This window comes from Mytilus edulis, chromosome 5, assembly GCF_963676685.1.
Source record: "Mytilus edulis chromosome 5, xbMytEdul2.2, whole genome shotgun sequence".
NCBI lineage: Eukaryota > Metazoa > Mollusca > Bivalvia > Mytilida > Mytilidae > Mytilus > Mytilus edulis.
The window spans coordinates 21,569,715-21,591,462 of NC_092348.1; the positions used below are offsets into that span (position 1 = coordinate 21,569,715).

The following is a 21,748-nucleotide window of genomic DNA, read 5'->3' on the forward strand; positions in this document are numbered from 1 at the left end:
TGTGCAATTGAAAATTTCTTGCTATTGCACAATACTTAGTATAATAATTTTGGATCCTGATTTGAACCAACTTGAAAACTGGGCCCATAATCAAAAATCTAAGTATATGTTTAGATTCAGCATATCAAAAAAGCCCAAGAATTCAACTTTTGTTAAAATCAAACTTAGTTTAATTTTGGACCCTTTGGACTTTAATGTAGACCAATTTGAAAACGGGACCAAAAATTAAGAATCTACATACACAGTTCGATTTGGCATATCAAAGAACCCCAATTATTCAATTTTTGATGAAATCAAACAAAGTTTAATTTTGGACCCCGATTTGGACTTACTTGAAAACTGGGCCAATAATCAAGAATCTAAGTACATTTTTAGATTCAGCATATCAAAGAACCTAACTGATTCATTTTTTGTCAAAATCAAACTAAGTTTAATTTTGGACCCTTTGGACCTTAATGTAGACCAATTTGAAAACGGGACCAAAAGTTAAGAATCTACATACACAGTCATGACAGTTAGATTCGGCATATCAAAGAACCCCAATTATTCAATTTTGATGAAATCAAACAAAGTTTAATTTTGGACCCTTTGGGCCCCTTATTCTGTTGGGACCAAAACTCCCAAAATCAATACCAACCTTCCTTTTATGGTCATAAACCTTGTGTTTAAATTTCATAGATTTCTATTTACTTATACTAACGTTATGGTGCGAAAACCAAGAAAAATGCTTATTTGGGTCCCTTTTTGGCCCCTAATTCCTAAACTGTTGGGACCTAAACTCCCAAAATCAATACCAACCTTCCTTTTGTAGTCATTAACATTGTGTTTAAATTTCATTGATTTCTATTTACTTAAACTAAAGTTATTGTGCGAAAACCAAGAATAATGCTTATTTGGGCCCTTTTTTGGCCCCTAATTCCTAAACTGTTGAAACCTAAACTCCCAAAATCAATCCCAACCGTTCTTTTGTGGTCATAAACCTTGTGTCAAAATTTCATAGATTTCTATTAACTTAAACTAAAGTTATAGTGCGAAAACCAAGAAAATGCTTATTTGGGCCCTTTTTGGCCCCTAATTCCTAAAATGTTGGGACCAAAACTCCCAAAATCAATACCAACCTTCCTTTTGTGGTCATAAACCTTGTGTTAAAATTTCATAGATTTCCATTCACTTTTACTAAAGTTAGAGTGCGAAAACTAAAAGTATTCGGACGCCGGACGACGACGACGACGCCGACGCCAACGTGATAGCAATATACGACGAAAAATTTTTCAAATTTTGCGGTCGTATAAAAAGGAATATATATGGTTTACAGGTGGGGATCTCGACCATTTTCAAGATATAAGATCATTCTCAAATGACAAGGGGTGGGGCGACCCATAGAGACTAGCCTGGTATATTTCATTATACTTTACAGAGAGAACAAATTGAGTTTAGGGGGCAGGGATCTCGACTGTTCAACATTGTCAAATGACAGGAGTAGGGTGATCCCTGGAGACTTACCCTACATTTCATTTGATTTGTTTTTAATATCATATTCCATGTTCATAATTGAAAAACCCGTTTTGTGAATCTCTTTATAATGTTCTCAAGTTAAAATCAATTTTAAAATAAAAATAAAAAAATATTTCGGTTCTTTAGTTAAACCCTCCCTTCCCTTTATTAAAATTATTCCGATTTCATTTCATTTTCATTAATATCAATATTCAAAAGATCGTTTTTCTCATTGGGAGAAACGAAAAAACAAATATATTTATAAGCCGCAAACTCGGAAAGGTTAAAAAGTCACTTCATGATTGAGTTTAAAAATAGAACAATCACGTGATGATGTTCAGCTCGAAGCAATAATTTTACTTTTAAAATTGCACCGACTGGTTATTAATGTTAATACTGTTTAAGACAACAGGAGTTGTCTCCCGAAAATAACAGTTCATTATCATAACAACATTTTCTGACCTGAACAAGTCAGAATTGTCAGACACCAGGTCATCTCAAAGGCCACGCGTCTGTATTTACAGGTCACGCGCCTTCATGAAACAGCAAAAAAATCACTTGCAAAGACCTTCTTCACACGCAAAAAATATTAAAATGGCCATGAAAATACGGAGGTAATATGTATTACCTTCTGAAAATGACCACTTTGACCTAGATTTTCACTAAAAAAACGTAAATAATCACTATATTTTCAATAACTTCTCGTTCGAGAAACTCCCAAAACAACGACTTTCAAACACGTGATCTCTTGCAGAAAACCACGTGATCGTATGTGTCTTAGATCGGCGGCAAATTCAAAATATCTTCTGGTTTGACGGACTCGATGGAAAACTACGCAAAACAAAAATTGACCCGTACAGGTCAGAATTTCAAAACATTTTCTGACTTGAAGAAGTCATTTTATTCTGACTTGTTTATGTCAGAGCTCTGACTGCAGGTTGTGTAAAATTGTCAGATTTTGTATAGATTATGCCTGGAAATCTCAATTTTGTATGATAAGAAGAAAACAACACCATAGGATTTAAAGATTAAAAAAACTCTTATTATATGCTTTCAGATAAGAAAAGAAAAAATGGGGTCATTGATATCGATTTCTTGCTACACAATAAAATAGGTAAATACACACATTCTATTATGAAAATTACTTTATTTGAGTTATCATCCCTTATATCTGAGTTACCTCCCCTTATGTGGCAAAATTGAAAAAAGTGAATCAAACAAAAACTCTTGAAATTTGTACATTTCATTAAAGATCAAGACAGATTTTTTCAAAATCCAAGATGTAGGAAGACACTTGAGGCACCATAACTCCTACTTTTATTATAAATAAAAATATAGTTTGACAAACTTATAATAATGACAAATTTACCTTCTGTCTGATAGTACTTCTTTCTCTGCTCATATTCCTCCACCAGTACAAAATGAACTTTCTCATGATTCTCAAATATTGTCTCATATTCCTTGTTATCAGCCATCAGAGGTTTACTTTCAAGTGATGTCCATGTCTTTCTTTTAGTCGGTATTACATTCTGTCCTTTAAAAATATTTAATATTTTCTTCTTTTTACTGTCACAAACTAGTTGCTTCGTTTCCTTCTCAGGATCATTCTCATCAATGAACATAAGTTCTCCTATCATTGACAATATTTTCATCACATCCTGTAATGTCTCAGCCTCCACTCGATTTTGTGCACCGGCCACATGAACCAATAGTTCTGCATATTCTTCAACATCTGGACACATCTGAATTCTTCCAGTTTTGAAAAATTCTCTCAGACCTGAGGACACAGAATACTTCACATAACTTGAAAGTATCTTTTTGTTGCCAATGTCTGCATGAATCTCTGTCAGAATTTCCTGATATTTCTGAAATAATCCAGTTTTGTCTTCCCACCAAACTTCCTGTCTGCAGAGCATCTGACCAGCAACATCCACATCAAATTTTTGTTTGAATAAATCTCCTTTGTCATACCCGTTTGTCGTTACTGGAACAAAAATAACTGGTTCCTTGTCTAAAAGGTCTTGAATCTGTTTCTTTGTCAGATTTTCACTGAGATGGTTGTAAAATGAAATTATGTGCTGATGTGATGTTGGAAACTTTGCAGGGGTATCACAATCTGACCTTTGACCCCATGTTTTCAAACTGTTTATTAAATCATCTAATGACACCTCAAATTTCAAACCCAGAAATTTGGCAAATGTACTTTTATCAGTATTGAAATTCACATCGACATATGTCACAGTGTAATATAGCAACTTTACAATGTCTGGAAAGGGGTAATACAAAGCAGATGGTTTCATCCGACAAATTTCTTCTGTATACTTAATGATATCACTACTGGTTACTTCTGCCTTCACTGCTACAGCAGGTAACCAGTCACAAGTTTTCAGCCAGATACAGAAGGAGGATTCAACATCTCTCTCTTGTTTGTTGTCCTTTCTGATTAGTTTTGTTTTTGTGTATCTAACAAACTGTGTATCCCAGACCTGATCCAGGTATTCACAAAGAGACTTCATCTGAAGTTCATATTTCTGAGGACACTTGTTAGATTTCAGTAGATCTCTGATTTCGTCACAGCTATAATCTTCTATAACACAACCCTGGGTGAAGTCTTCAGGGTACAGCTGTTCTATAGAGGACCAAGCACTTTCTTTCTATAATGTAAATTCAATCAATCATCAGTTGCAACCTAAGGAAGTCTCCATTTAGTTTTATGCAAATGAACATCTTCCTCTAAAAACCAGCTTACCTTATTATAATAACGTCAATTTTCCACTTTGGAAAAATAATTAAGTTTCATTTTTGTTCATTTATAAATATCATATTTTCACTACATTTATGAGTGTAAGTGTGTACAGTAAAAATTATTGCCATACATTGCTTGGTTTAACAATATAGACATGATAGAGTATCTGCATGAGATACTTGAAAGTTTGTTATAGCTACTCAATTAATTAATGGTGGGGATTATTTGATATTTTATTTCAAATGGTTTTTTTTTGTAATATATATGAGTACTTTAACTATAAAAATGTCAAAGGGTTGAGACTCTGACACAACTTAATAAATTTTATTAAGGACTATTCCAAATGGGAGATCACTCCACTTTAAAGATTTATAAAATAGACAGCTAGAATAACTTTAAAACAAAGCTGTGATATATTAATCTAACAAGAAAATGTTACAAAAAAAGGATAGGTCCAAAGAGACAGGATAAACTTGGTAAATTCTTTGAAAATGTAAACACAACTTTGATTTATAATTACACCAATTTACTGTCATTTTTTATCTGTGTTTGTTGTACAATAGTGAAAATCTTTAATTGAAGAATGGCATTATACAAATATTGATCTTTTGCAGAAAAGTAACTTTAAATAAGAGCTACGAATAATGTTAAATAATCAAGATTTTTATGTTTCATGTTAAATTTTATTATTTTAAGTGAACCGCAAATATCTACAACAGTAAACTTTAACTCAAAAGTCTTCCCTTAAGAATGTTAAGTTTATGTTTTAAAACATACCACTGATTCAGAATCCAGCTCTACTTGAACAGGTCTAACAGTGATGAAATCAGTGACTCCTAGTCTGGAGAAAAACTTGTGCCATTTTTGTTTTTCAACTTGATTAGCCATGTTTTGTATATAAACACTGTCTAACAGGATCCAGTCATAACCTAAAATTATAAATAGAATTGTGATAGACTAAATATTTAATCAAGTCTGAAATATTTGGTTGCAAAATTGCAATTTATTGTACCACAAAGATTTCTTCTAATATTAATTAAACTATTTATATATCTCTTCTCCAATATCAGTAAAACAATAATAAACTAGATCATTTAATTAAACTGAATAAAAAGTTGTTTTTTTTCATTCCCCAAATTTTTCTTTTTCATTTACATCTGAATCAATCTCATAAGTGGGTCTGATTGGGTTGTAAGCGTGACATGTGAAAGTCAAATTATTGTGCCTTGAAAACGAGAAATGAAGTCTAGCGGGACAACGGGAAATTACAAACAGAACGAGAATTGGTACATACAAAGTGTAAGCGGGATATGGGAATCTGACAAAACAGAAAGCGGGATCCGAGATCAGAACCCCCCAATGAGACCCCCTCATAAGTCTTGTGGTGGAAAATTTAGCACTCTGATTTTCTAACTTGAAAATACATGTATTGATAAAGTTGCTTTTACTGCAATTTCTTTTACTGTGAATTATTTGATTTTTTTTTTATAACAAAATAATTCATTGAAAATATTTTGTAAGCTTTAAAATACTGTAAATACAGAAAATAATGTGAGCATTTATTTTTACCATTGCAAATCCTTGTTTTCAAGCAAAAAAGACAAATCCTAAAGCAATTGCAAAAATTTTATGAAGAAATATTACTTCTGAAAATATTAAAGTGAGTTCTTATTATTGCAAACCTGATACTGTTGCATTTTCCACAATAACTGAACATCACAATAATTTTTTAACTTAAAGTTTATACAAATTATACAATACCTGGGAATGTTTGAACCAAGTTATATTTGTTTCCATATACAGGTGTGAAATGAACATTGTCCTTTTGTGGATTCTTTTCACCCTGATTGGTCATCACTATGGCAACATTAGCTAGCTCATCCATATTGACCAATGAGCTGTTCTTATCTGTCTGGTCTTTGATGTAGACAAGGTAGCTTATCAATGTTTCTCTGCTTTTTGTCTGAAAACAAAATAAAATTATAAGAGAATTATACACCTTATAGCTATTTGTCCACCATTAATGCACATCAAAAAGTTTCCAGTAAAATTTTGACGTCATAACAGAAAATATCTGAGGCCGTGATGGAAAAGTGATTGTTGTATGAAGTCAAAATTTCAAGTGGCTCAGATTCTTGGATCAAATGGAGCAGATTTCCAAATAGTGATAAGGTCTATAAGAATATGCATGGTTATATACTTCAGTGATAGTGATAAGGTCTATAAGAATATCCATGGTTATATACTTCAGTGATAGTGATAAGGTCTATTAGAATATGCATGGCTATAAACTTCAGTGATAGTTATAAGGTCTATTAGAATATCCATGGTTATATACTTCAGTGATAGTGATAAGGTCTATAAGAATATGCATGGCTATAAACTTCAGTGATAGTTATAAGGTCTATTAGAATATCCATGGTTATATACTTCAGTGATAGTGATAAGGTCTTTTAGAATATGCATGGCTAAAAACTTAAGTGATAGTTATAAGGTCTATAAGAATATCCATGGTTATATACTTCAGTGATAGTGATAAGGTCTATAAGAATATGCATGGCTATAAACTTCAGTGATAGTTATAAGGTCTATTAGAATATCCATGGTTATATACTTCAGTGATAGTGATAAGGTCTTTTAGCATGGCTAAAAACTTAAGTGATAGTTATAAGGTCTATTAGAATATCCATGGTTATATACTTCAGTGATAGTGATAAGGTCTATTAGAATATCCATTGTTATATACTTCAGTGATAGTGATAAGGTCTATTAGAATATCCATGGTTATATACTTCAGTGATAGTGATAAGGTCTATTAGAATATCCATGGTTATATACTTCAGTGATAGTGATAAGGTCTTTTAGAATATGCATGGCTAAAAACTTAAGTGATAGTTATAAGGTCTATTAGAATATCCATGGTTATATACTTCAGTGATAGCGATAAGGTCTTTTAGAATATGCATGGCTAAAAACTTAAGTGATAGTTATAAGGTCTATTAGAATATCCATGGTTATATACTTCAGTGATAGTGATAAGGTCTATAAGAATATCTATGGTTATATACTTCAGTGATAGCGATAAGATCTTTTAGAATATGCATGGTTTTATACTTCAGTGATATAACATATGGATGTACAAATATATATCAATCTCAGAATTCCTGCAGTTGTTAAAAATTCTCAAGACAAAGGAATGGTTTTATCTCCACAACACTGGATCATACATAACAAACTATAGTAAGTTATTTCTGGTATGTTGGGTTTGCAAAATAAATTACATCTAGCTTATCTAATACAAAAATAATTTAAAACGTATGGGAGCTACAAATGGCTTCTATAGCTTTCAATGACAAATATGATTTGACAGGTTCAACAAATGGGAAACCTGAGAAAAGATTAGTCAAATCTGTCCAAAATAAGGAATGGAAATTTTCAATATTGACTGATTGATTGTTGCTTAACCTCCAGCAGCTAGGACGACCTTCAGTAACAAACATGGCGGAATGTAAACTAACCATCTCATGAAATTGATTTTTTTCTCTTATTTCTTGCTTATTGTGCTCTATAGTCCGCACCCCTGTCTAGTAGGATCAATTTTGGAGAATAAAACTGTGGACTATACAAACCTTTTAACGTTAAATATATTCAATTGAAATTGAAATGAAACCCATTTTGTCCATATACTTAATAATTTTCTGTTCAAAGGGGAAATAACTCAAACTGAATAAATCATATAATGAGCATGTTTTGCTACTGAAAAGGTCTACACGTCAACAACAAGAACAGATAAAATTGTGAAAAATGAACTTGATCTCTATTTACTTACAGGAAACAACATACTTAAATTTAAAAAAAGATTTTGTTAAAGCATTTTGATGGAAATGAATGGACACATTTTGGCATTCTGCCCACCGCCCACTTGCCCCAGGTATATACCCAAATGAATAATTGATTTTTCTTTAAAAAAAATCTTGTTAAAAACTACTCTGTGCATGATACAAAATAGAAAACTGTAATGTTTTGGACAAACAGACAGAATGAAAAAGCAATTGTTCAGTTGCTTTCAACATAAGTCACAAAACAGGTAACAACAGAGCACTGAACATTTAGTAACACTCAAATCAAAGCTGATATTTATATTGTCTACATTAATGTCACATGACCTACCTTCCACATATCTGACTTCAACACAGGGAGTATATGATGATTGATGACATCATGTGGTGTTAACTGACAGACATTTAGTTTAGCCAACATTTTCTGAACCTGAGAGTTGACTTCATTGTCAGGTGCCGACAGAAACCATGGATGGATAGTATTCATATCTTCTTGTAGATAAGACAGTGGATCTAGAAAAAAGTGTAATATTGTTATACAAATTTCAATATGAGCTTCACATGTTATTGGGGCTGTTCCCTTGAAACATCAAAGTCATATTGAAATCTCAATCACGGGGTGGTTTCAATAACTTTTTGTATTTAGAAAATAAAAGTGAAATTCTTAAACTGCCTCATTAGCTAAGTGATCAACCAGTGCCCTCACCGAGTACTAAGAATTTTTTTTTATCTATGAATCAGGCTTTACATAAAATTGAGAAAGGAAATGGTGAATATGTCAAAGCGACAACCACCCGACCATAGAGCAAACAACAGCCGAAGGCAACCAATGGGTCTTCAATGTAGCGAGAATTCCCGCACCCGTAGGTGTCCTTCAGCTGGCCCCTAAAATATGCATAATAGTACAGTGATAATGGACGTCATACTAAACTCCGAATTATACACAAGAAACTAAAATTTAAAATCATACAAGACTAACAAAGGCCAGAGGCTCCTGACTTGGGACAGGCGCAAAATTGCGGCGGGGTTAAACATGTTTATGAGATCTCAACCCTCCCCCTATACCTCTATCCAATGTAGAAAAGTAAAACAATAACAATACGCACATTAAAATTCAGTTCAAGAGAAGTCCGAGTCTGATGTCAAAAGATGTAACAAAAGAAAATAAATAAAATGACAATAATACATAAATAACAACAGACTACTAGCAGTTAACTGACATGCCAGCTCCAGACCTCAATTAAACTGATTGAAAGATTATGTCTTCATCATATGAATATCAGGTACAATCCCTCCCGTTAGGGGTTTAGTATCATACTATCATAAAATATATGAGAAGAACATAACCCGTGTCATGCCAACTGTTGTGAATTAGTTATAGTTACTTTATACTCTTTTATTTGTTTAACGTTTTACCGCCATTTACGTAACAATAGGCCCGCAACGTCGTCACTTGCCGACGTCTCTCTTGTATATCATAGACTCTAGTAAAGCATACGAAACATTGAAGACGCTTTTGTGTTTACTCGCCTTTATTATTGATACGTCCAAAACATTGGTGCCGTGACAAAAACAGAAGAATACGAATTTAAAAGATGAGTACCGCGAAGATGAAGACCAGACGAGCTGGACATCGGGGAGTTCTTACAAAGTTACTGAAGAAAGTGGAACCGAGTTCCGAGGAACTTTTGCAGGAATTTGACGTTAGTGAACTTTCAACCATTCGAGGACTTATTGTGAAGAAGCAGGAAACGATCGATCAACTGAACGAGAAGATTGTGGAGGAACTATCGGAAGAGGAAGTGAGCGAAGAAATAGAGGAAGCCGACAGATACACATATGACATAGAAATGAGTGTAACTAAACTTTCAAAAATCATTAAGGAATCGGAAATCACAGTCAAACAGTCAAGTAAGTCATTGCTAAACCCAAATGCACACGAGTTTATTAATTACACAAATCATCAAGAAAGTCAGCCACAACCCAGTTTCATGCACGCAAATACATCAGCGTCCGTTTTTTCAAACTCCAGCATGTACCAAAAACTTCCCAAATTAAATTTACCAACGTTCGGTGGGAATATGTTAGAATGGCAACCCTTTTGGGATTCGTTTAGTGCTGCCGTACACGATAACCTGTCTTTAAACGATGTACAGAAATTTAATTACTTGAAATCTCAACTGTTCGGAGAAGCCACCCAATGCATAGCAGGTCTACAAATAACTAACACAAATTACGGACAAGCATTACATGTACTGAAACAAAGATTCGGTCAACCACATAAGATAGTACAGACATACATGCAGAGTTTAATCAGCCTTCCTAGTCCAACGTCAAATATTACACATTTGAAAAAATTCTACGACAGTATGGAAAACTACATCGGTGTCCTTGAAAGTATAGGGGAGTCTCACGAGTCGTTCGGAAGCCTTTTAGTGCCCATAATATTAAATAAATTACCTGGGAATATACGAGAAAACATGGTACGTGCCCACGGAGGCGACCACTGGAACTTGCCGTCGTTACGGCAAGCTATTCAACATGAGATAACGATTAAGGAAGCGGGTCAGTCGGTAAACGGTGATGATATAGAACCAAATTACACACCCACATCAGCATTCTTTACGGGTACAAATCGCAACTTCGTAAATCAGAAAGGGAAAAGAGACATAACCAAGAAGCCGTGCATCTTTTGTCAAGGAGTTCACGCCCCATTAACTTGTAAAACTGTTACGGAAATTGAAGCTCGAAAACGCATTGTCAAGGAGAAACAGGCATGTTTTAATTGCTTAGGAAATCACAGAGTTGCCGATTGCAAATCCGATAAAACGTGTAAAAACTGTAATAAACGACACCATACTAGCATTTGTTCAAAGAACGGAACACACTTGTATACCAAGTCTAAAGATAGCATTACATCAAAACCAGATACCGATGCCGAAGTCGCAAGCATGCATTCATCAACATCATCAGTTAGATCGCAGGTATTGTTGAAAACCGCGATAGCGCCTATCACGTATGACAAGACACATTTTAACACCGCCAATATACTATTCGACGAAGGAGCCCAGCGAAGCTTTATCACTCAAGAGATGGCCGATTTATTGAACCTGAGACCACATAGGAAAGAAGCGATAACGATATCCGGTTTCGGTGAATCCAACAAGAAGGTTAGAAATTTACAAGTTGCTTCTATTCATATAAAAGGTCTAACGAATACGCTTATCCCTATTAAAGTTCTTATAGTACCACAGATTGCTTATCCAATACATACTTACGCAAGGAACCAGTCGAGCTTTCAGCATTTAAATGGATTGAAGTTAGCCCACCCAGCTTTACAGGACGAGGATTTTGAGATATCAGTCTTAGTAGGCGCCGATTATTATTGGGATATAGTTGGAGACAGAGTAATTAGAGGTTCCGGACCAACCGCTGTACAGTCCAAAGTTGGATACTTGCTATCAGGACCTATACAATTGAACACTAACAGTAATAATCAATCAACGTCATCGATTATGAACATTTTGATCCCACACAGACTAGAAGAATGTGAAATACATAAATTTTGGGAAATCGAATCCATAGGAACAGAAACAGACAGCGAAGTGAAAGCGAAAACGGACTTACAAGAAATGACCACTTACCAAGAGAATAACATTCATTTGAAAGACAATAGGTACATCGCCAAGTTTCCATGGAAACCAGAACATCCGGAGTTGCCTAGCAACGAGATGATCGCCAGAAAGAGAGCATACAACGTAATAAACCGACTTGCTAAAGAACCAGAGATGCTTAAGATATACGGTAACATAATCAATGACCAAGAAAATCGAGGTTTTATAGAGAAGGTTGAGACCCCGGATGAGACTACTAATCGAATACATTATATTCCGCACCACCCAGTGAAAAAAGATTCATCGACTACACCGATACATATAGTATATGATTGCAGTTGTCGTCAAGATTCAGAATCACCCAGCTTAAATGATTGCCTTTCTTCTACACCGCCGCAGCTTAATAAGCTACCAGATATACTTACAAGATTCCGCTACGGGAAATACGCCTTAACAACGGATATTGAGAAAGCATTCCTCCAGATTGGACTAGACGAAGAAGACCGCGATTCCACCCGATTTTTCTGGCTTAGAGATCCAAGCAACCCCAAGAGTGAACTTGAGACTTACAGATTCAAGGTAATTTTATTCGGAGCGACATGTTCGCCATTTATTCTTAACGCTACATTATTGAAACATTTATCAACGGTTAAAAGTGCTACTGCTGAAATACTTAAGCGTGATTGGTATGTAGACAACGTACTTACAAGTGTTAATACGGAAGAAGCCGCCTTAAATTTCTTTGAAGAATCTAGAGAACTCATGACAAATGCAGGATTTAATTTGAGAACATGGAAGTCAAATAGCAATCAACTTAGCAACGAAGCTACAAAGGCAAACGTACTTGATACGGATAGCGAGACGAAAATTCTTGGAATGCATTGGGATGCGAAGTCAGACATATTGACATTTGCGAAATTAAATGAAGATCATATAGATATTGATAATTCACAAGCGACAAAGAGAGAAATATTGAGTAAATCATCGTAAATTTACGACCCACTCGGAATTCTTGGACCAGTGACCGTAAGAGCTAAGCTACTGGTACAAACATTATGGAAAGAAGGATACGATTGGGACCAGGTGTTGCCTAGCAACATAGTTAAATCATGGTATGAAATTTTAGATGACATCCGAGATGTAACAGTTAATACGAAAATCGCACGACATTATTTCAACGATCAAAATGAGAACGAAAGCAACGAGAAAATCACATTACATGTCTTTGTTGATGCCAGTCAACGCGCTTATGGAGCCAGTGCCTACTTATGTAAAGAAACACTTCTTCTCTTGTTATTGCTAAAAACCGGATCGCTCCACTCGCCAAAATGACATTACCAAAGCTAGAATTGATGGCTGCAGTAATAGGAGCTCGAATGGCTAAAAACCTCACGAAAACCCTTAAACCACATCGCACAGTACTATGGAGTGACAGTCAGATCGTTCTGCACTGGATTTCGTCTTTAAAATCATTTGGAAGATTTGTTCAGAATCGTGTGATAGAAATTAAAGAATCGACACAAAATTACGACTGGAAATACGTACCAACAGACTCAAATCCAGCCGACCTTCAAACTAGAGGAATATCATCAACGCAATTCAAAGAATCGACTTTGTGGATGCAAGGACCATCATGGATATCAGATGAGAACAGTTGGCCTACATGGACCCCACAAGTTATACAAGAGACTCTTTTGTTAACGACAACAGATGACAGCGAAAAGACAAAACCGTGTGAATTAAATGGAATTTCGAAAATAATTGATCTATCGAGATTCTCGTCATTAAAGAAGTTACTACGAGTTACATGCTACGTGTTTAAATTCGTGAATATATGTAAAAGTAAGCGACCGTATAACTTGAGGAAATATGCTAGACACGGAAAAGATGATATTACGAAAGATGAAATCGACAGTGCAACTAGTATATGGATTAAAGATATTCAAAATGTAAAATTCAGTAGTGAAAAGGAGCAACTCGTAAACCCGTCACGTGACAAGAATCTACCGTTAGTAAGACAATTGCGCTTATTCATAGATACAGAAGGTGTCATTCGATGCGCCGGGCGCATACATAATTCACAGTTAGACGACTCTGCGAAGTTTCCAGTGTTACTACCGAAGAAAAATCAATTTACGGACTTAGTTATATTGAACGCGCACCTGCAGATGTTACATTCTGGTGCTTGACAGACAATTACGCAAATCCGCCAATCATATTGGATACCTTCCATTAGACAATGCGTTAACCACATCGTACAGAAATGTGTGAAGTGCCGAAAAGTGACCGGAAAAGCATTTCCACAGCAAATTTCGCCTCCGCTACCAAAGGATAGAGTCACCGATATGATTCCGTTTACGACAACTGGTGTTGATTTCGCTGGACCACTATTCGTTAAAGATAATGGACTTGTTACAAAATCATATATTTGCCTATTCACATGTGCTTGTATTCGTGCCTTACACCTAGAACTTGTTACAGATATGACAATCGAATCATTCAAATTAGCGTTTAGACGATTCGTTAGTAGGAGAGGAATTCCGAGTACTGTGTATTCCGATAATGCACCAACCTTTGTTTCCGCCTCACATGACATTCCGAAGGAAATGAACATTCAAATTAATTGGAAATTTATTCCGAAAGCAGCACCGTGGTACGGTGGATGGTGGGAGAGACTAGTTGGAATTACGAAAACGACATTAAAAAAAGTGCTCGGAAAATCACAAGTAAATTCTGACCTATTACGAACAACTTTAATAGAAATCGAACGGGTAATCAACGATCGTCCGATTACGTATGTGTCGTCCGACATTCGAGATCCAGAGCCGCTAACGCCGTCACATCTACTGCAGGGAAGAAGATTATCGCAAGACAACAATTCTAATTCAGAGGACAATAATTTAAATTTAGATTTCACAGAAGCAAACAAACGTTACAACCATAAAGTAACTTTAATTGAACACTTTGCAAAACGATGGAGAATGGAATACCTCACCGGATTAAGAGAATTTCATCGCGTCGCCGGAGACCAAAGCGCACATGTGAAAATCGGTTCCGTCGTACAAATCATGGACAATTCACCGAGAATGATGTGGAAACTAGCTGTTATAGAAGATTTGATCACCGGGAAGGATGGAGTCGTAAGAGCAGTCAAACTACGTACACCAAATGGACTGATTACCACGAGACCAATTGTGAAACTGGTGCCACTGGAAATATGAACTTTAATTGTTAATAGTGTTTTTTCAATACCCTTTTTATGACCAATACATGAACAGTAATTGCATTTTGCGGCCCCCAGAATGTTGTGAATTAGTTATAGTTACTTTATACTCTTTTATTTGTTTAACGTTTTACCGCCATTTACGTAACAATAGGCCCGCAACGTCGTCACTTGCCGACGTCTCTCTTGTATATCATAGACTCTAGTAAAGCATAGGAAACATTGAAGACGCTTTTGTGTTTACTCGCCTTTATTATTGATACGTCCAAAACACCAACAACTGTTTTTTTAGAAATAAATGTGTTTAGTTCCGATGCAAAGACCCTATCAGTGAATCAATGTTAAAGCCAAAATATGCAATCTTTAATGACCTGACAACAGTATCGTAACTATATCCCCTTTTAATAAGTCTATTTAAAGGTTTTGTTAGTTTCTGAGGAGAATACTGACATTTTTGTGCTTTATAAAGAATATTTCCATAAAATTTTGGATGTGAAATACCTGAACGTATAAGATGTCTGCATTATTATTATATTTGTTATATTTACGAATTATTTCCTTATACCGGTGATAAAATTTAGTAAATGTTTTGACCAGTTTGTGATATCATAAAACCCTGGTGTAATAATTTTTCAGTAATACATAAATTTCTCTCGCTAAAATCTAATACATTGTTACATACACGAGCGAATCGTACAAGTTGAGATGTTTGCTCTTTTAAATATTTCCATGCCTGTGGGTTTTGCTCATTGCTGTGGTATGAGCACACTGATAATGAAGAATGCTGGAAAAAAAACACCTATTGCTCAACTTTCAATGAAAGCAAGATAAAATAAGTTAAAAGAAACACAATAATGTATGGTTTGCACAATTTGTCGACATTCACACTATTTATCATCTAAACAGAAATACCTCAGTGTTGTAGTGACCATGCTTTAGAATCCTGAAAAGGACAGCATTACCTACAAAAGAAACATGTACATTTACATATCATACCTTTGTGTTGTTGTGATCTTTTGATCTCTTCAAGCGACAAAGGAAAGAAGACTGTATTCTCTTCCAGAGATATATAGACTTGTGAAGCTAGAGGTACCATCTTCATCTTCTTTAGGTCACTGTAAATCTCCTGGTTGTCATGAAATTCATCCAAACTACGATACACACAGGCTAACCATTTGGCTATTAGAAATATTCTGGCGTTGGGATCTACAAAGATGAGATAAAATAACACAATATAAAGGCTTACTCTGGCAATAATTAATTTTTATTTAATGAAATGTTTATTTTCTGATGTGTTGTTTATAATAATAAGTAAATAATGCACAATTTTTAATGAAGACACTAGAAATCTAGCAGGATTTAGGAAGGTAAGAAAAATTGCCTCCTTTATAAAACAAAGTTAAATAGGGTTGTTACATGTATATGGTCATATTCTTTATATCTTCATTTTTTAAAACGACATTTGAAGAGTTTATTTTTTATTATGCCTTAATTCAAATCTTTTTTATTACATTATCTTAATAGGCCAAAATAACTGATACACGTCTCAATATATTAACTATATCTACTCACAGATCATTTTGTAAAATTTTGTAATCAAATAACCTATATAATAGATGTTCTCCAGTTCCTATTTTGTGGTATCTATTGAGGTGGTTACATCAATGAAAGATAATCTTAAAATTGACATTAACCTATGGATAACTGCCGACTGCATGGGGTCATCACAAAATATATTTCTGACCAGTTTCAGCTGTAGCATCAATAAAATGCCATTGATTATGGTAATATCAAAAGCATTTAAATAACATTATACATTGTTCCACTTAGAAATCAACATATTCCCATATATCTGAATTTTCAGGGGCAGACTTGGACTATCAACCATCACATCACAAATAGGCTATCAGGAATCACCAAAAATATTGAACAATACAACAGAGAGAGTGAACCTAGAAAACATAAAAAAAAAGACAGACTAACAACAAACATTTTCTTACTTATTTCAGTATTGCCAAAGTTTGTTATAGCTTTTCCAATCTGTATTAGGTGATTTGTGGTTAGGGATTCTATTCCTAAACACTGTATCAGGGTAGGGTTCAACATGTCTGTAACTTCTCTGTGGAGGTAGAAAAGGTCAAAATGTTTCTGCAGGAACTCAGGAGTGACCACTTCACGGATGAGTGCATCCTTTACTGTGACAACTTGCGTAGGTAACTTCCAAGACACAACACCTGTAACACAATTTGTATATCATTATTGTCAAATCTATGTATCTAACAAGAGGCTGTCACAACGACAGCAAACCAGATTTATTAACATTTATTTGTGTCCTGGCAATATCACAAGAACCATTACTGATGAATGGTGAAAGTGAAAATCGTCAATATCAAATTTGACCTCCATTTTGTCATCAGTATCAACATATTAAAATTTGAAAAGCTTAGATTGAATGGTTCATGAGTAAATGCAACAACGTGAATGGAAACACCATTTTACAATCTTTCAAGAACCATAACTCCTGAACGGTAAAAGTCAAAATCATCATTATTGAACTTGACCTCTATTTTGTCATCAGTAACAATATATAAAAATTTTAAAAGCTTTGGTTGAATAGTTCATGAGAAAATGCACGGACAGGACTGGAAACACCATTTTTCAATCTTTCAAGAACCATAACTCCTGAACGGTAAAAGTCAAAATCGTCATTATTGAACTTGACCTCTATTTTGTCATCAGTAACAACATATTAAAATTAGGGAAGCTTTGTTAGAACAGTTCATGGGTTAATGCACGAACACGACTGGAAACTCCATTTTTCAATCTTTCAAGAACCATAACTCCTGAACGATAAAAGTCAAAATCATCATTATTGAACTTGACCTCTATTTTGTCATCAGTAACAACATATAAAAATTTTAAAAGCTTTGGTTGAATAGTTCATGAGAAAATGCACGGACACGACTGGAGACACCATCTTTCAATCTTTCAAGAACCATAACTCCTGAACGGTAAAAGTCAAATTCGTCATTATTGAACTTGACCTCTATTTTGTCATCAGTAACAACATATTAAAATTAAGGAAGCTTTGGTAGAACAGTTCATGCGTAAATGCACGGACACGACTGGAAACTCCATTTTTCAATCTTTCAAGAACCATAACTCCTGAACGATAAAAGTCAAAATCGCCATTATTGAACTTGACCCTAACTTAGTTGTCAGTAACAACATATTAAAATTTTAAAAGCTTTTGTGGAACGGTTCATGAGTTAATGCATGGACAACATTTGATTGCCGCCGCCAGCCTGCCCTCCCAACCGCCGTACATCCCCAATTCAATAACCGACATTTTTGTCACAAAAATCTGGTTAATAAAAGGATTACTAAGATCAAGCAACTAAATTATGTGAAAAATAAAATGAGGTTTTGACTGACATTCAGTTTAAAATATACACATTTTATACATTAGCAAACATGAGTGGATAATTTCAATTCTTATGTATGCAAACATACGTACACCTTATTATTATCAGCTGACCCTAGAATCTGCTTGAACTATTGATGTCATACAACAATCACTTTTCCATTGTGAGTTCAGATATTTTGTATTATGACGTCAAAATTTTACGGGAACCTGTGTGATGTACAGTTATGGTGGACAAATAGCAATAAGGTGTATTATTCACACCAGACTGCTTCTTACATATAGATTCCTACACTGCAACAAGTGTATTACAATATTTCTCCACTCGAGACAGCCGAGGCTTGCTGAGCTTTTTTTTTTAAAATAATTAAAAAAAAAAAATAATTAAAATTTAACTGTCGAGAGTGGAGAAATATCGTAATACACGAGTTATGGTGTGGGAAATTGTTTCTCTGATGATTTTTATCCTTCTTTTTCAAAGATTTTCAGAAACTTGTGTTCGTTATATATGAAGGCATCAGGCATGCTCGATTTTTTCCATGACGTCACAATAAGAAAATTCAGAGGAAAACAAAACATTTTGACGTCATAATCAAATTTCGACTAATCGTTTGCTAAGAACAGATATTTCACTAGTAAGGAGAAATATTTTTCTCACACCGATCAAGACATGTGAAAAAACATTAGAGAAATATATGTTTTGAACACAACTGACAAAAAATATATTTTGTAATGCATAAATGGTACATCCAAAAAAGATCCAGATGCTTGTAATTTTGTGTTGTGCTCTTATCATACCAATCATTGGACACTGATTAAAGTAGATTGAATGTAAAATAGTATTTCTATACTGTCTCAAACTTTAAGCTCCTTAATAAGGTTAAGACCTTGACATTGTGACCTCTAAAACTTAAAGCTAAATAGCACCCAATATTTCTCCAGGCCAAATGTTGACTATGTAGCTTTGTTAACTATAATAAGTGAAACTCAGTTTATCACAAAACAATATTGAAGGTGTATTATTACTAAATATACAGAGATACTAACCTTTATTATTTGGCTGTGTAGGTAGACAAGGTTTAGCCCTTAGCTGTTTCAAAATTTGTGTTGAAACTGGTCTAAAGAAATCAAGGATCTCATCTTCTACTGGAACAAACTGTAGAAAGTTTATCAGGGCCTTCATTCCAGTGAATTCTTTATGACTCTGAAAATGAAATTTACACCGTTTAATAGCTTGAACTGGAAATATTGAGCATTTATGAGTATCTGTGTTCCTGACGGCCAGTATTGACTGAAGGATTTCTCACTTCTAAGACTAATGCACACAACCTGTGAAGGTTTAGAAAAATGTGTATAATATTATCTACGGCAGAAAATTGTACTGAAAATACAGTAAAACTATACATTAAAATGACTATTTCATTATATATTTTTTTTTTTACAACAGTCTAGTCTTTCTTACCTTGAAAACCTCTAGAGCTTCTAAGAAGAGTTTATGGATTTCATTTCTAATCCACTGATTCCATGCACTGTCTCTATCCACATCCTCTCTACTAGACGGAACATCAAAATCAGCTGAAAATGTATAAAATGTTACAAAATCTTCAAAGTATAAACCAAATTCTACCTTAAATTCAGGAACATTTTGAAAAATACCTTAAACTGCAGGGCTCCATGTTTTTTCTTCAATTTTGACATCTTAGTGAAAAACACGAACTTTGATTGAACCTACAAAAGTAAACCCCACTCTTAAAATTCAATTATATCCCCTTTAACAAGATGGACTGAGAAAAAATTTACTTGGAGCACATCCCCATGTCATGTTCTATGACATGTGTAAAGTTGAATAATTTTCTTTCAACCATTTAAAAGGTGATACCTATTTAAGAGACTATTACAGCATATTGCAATATCGACGAAAGTACCCAGTAAGTTTCATTATCTCCTCTAAAGTATGTTCTACAAGCATGGAAAGTTTTATCAACATCAGTTGAGTCGGCAAAAGAAAGGTTGGACTTAAAAGGCACATGGATATACAGGGTAATGCCTTTAAACCATTCAAAAAGCTTTGATTTTGAAATAGGAGTTTAGAAACTCCCAGTCTCACAAACTTACCTTGAATTATAAATCTGAATCCATAGCTTCTCAGAGGCAGGAAAGCAAAAACAGGCTGTTTAGGGGGCATAACCTGTAAATATAAATTAGGATGTAAATTAGGATTTACCAACACAATACATACATAACATTAAAAAAAATTTAAGACCTGACAAGCAAAACAGACTTTTAGTTTTAGTGACGTGTAGTGTTTTTCGTGTGATTTGATTTCATATCACCCTTTTTTCATTGCAAAATTTGGATCTGCTTTTTCAAATAAAATGCAGCTTGATATGACCCCAAAGAACAAACCCTGAACAATTGGGGGCAAATATGGATAAGTAAGAAAAAGTATTGGATTTGACCCCAATTCTTAAATGGTTAGAACCATAACCTCTAAAATCAATTCTTACCTCCCTTTTTTGGTATGAAACCTTGTGGTACAACTTCATAGGAATCCATATACTGTAAATTCAGAAATATTGCATGCATTTATTATTGCGATTTTGTCATTTTGGACTAAAATGCAATTTTAATTTTTGCGATATTGAGAAAAATCCTGTTTAATTCATATAAAAATTTCAAAATTACAGTTTAAACTATTGTGAGTATAACCCTTTCATTTTTTCGTAATAATAAAATCATCACTATAATTTCTGAATTAACAGTACTCCATATAGCTACAGCAACATTAAGAAACCATTCTAGCAGAGTGAAGGACAATCTCTGTTGATTCTTCTTCACTTACCCTATCAAAAATAGACTGATCTAATCGAGGGAAGGCCAAAGTCATCTCTGAAGATTCTCAATGACTTACCTTACTTAAATAGACTGATCTAAGAGGGAATGCCAGAGTCATCTCTGAAGATTCTCAATGACTTACCTTACTTAAATGGACTGATCTAAGAGGGAATGCCAAAGTCATCTCTGAAGATTCTCAATGACTTACCTTACTTAAATGGACTGATCAAAGAGGGAATGCCAAAGCTATCTGTGTAGATTGTCAATGACTTACCTTACTTAAAATGGACTGGTCTAACAGAGGGAACGCCAAAGCTATCTCTGTAGATTCCACTTCAACTCCAGATTTTGCCTACAAAAGAAGATTAAGAGTTGATACTTTTGCTTTATGATCAAGATTAACCAATGATGATAATACAGGTAGATAAGGGATAAGAAACTAGCAAATCATTTGGTAAAAGTTAGATTTTTAGACATAGCTGGACAGAAAAATTTGCATCTGGTATTAGTAAATAGTTCAGGAAAACCTGGTGAAATATTTTTGTAGAGGTATGAGTTAACAAAAGTTAAGCC

The 21,748-nt window shown here is 34.4% G+C and overlaps 1 protein-coding gene across 1 annotated transcript in view; it reads right to left on the reverse strand.

Moving 5' to 3' along the window:
- LOC139525419 (uncharacterized) overlaps nt 1–21,748 on the reverse strand; it is a 61,856-nt gene that overhangs the window by 24,700 nt on the left and 15,408 nt on the right. The window contains exons 15-24 of the mRNA XM_071320742.1: nt 21,450–21,527; nt 20,456–20,528; nt 19,803–19,915; nt 19,388–19,544; nt 16,917–17,150; nt 15,913–16,122; nt 8,411–8,592; nt 6,002–6,203; nt 5,018–5,169; nt 2,864–4,148 (exon numbers count right to left, since the gene is read on the reverse strand). Of these exons, the coding sequence (XP_071176843.1) occupies nt 2,864–4,148; nt 5,018–5,169; nt 6,002–6,203; nt 8,411–8,592; nt 15,913–16,122; nt 16,917–17,150; nt 19,388–19,544; nt 19,803–19,915; nt 20,456–20,528; nt 21,450–21,527 (2,686 nt within the window). The remainder of the gene's footprint in view (nt 1–2,863; nt 4,149–5,017; nt 5,170–6,001; nt 6,204–8,410; nt 8,593–15,912; nt 16,123–16,916; nt 17,151–19,387; nt 19,545–19,802; nt 19,916–20,455; nt 20,529–21,449; nt 21,528–21,748) is intronic.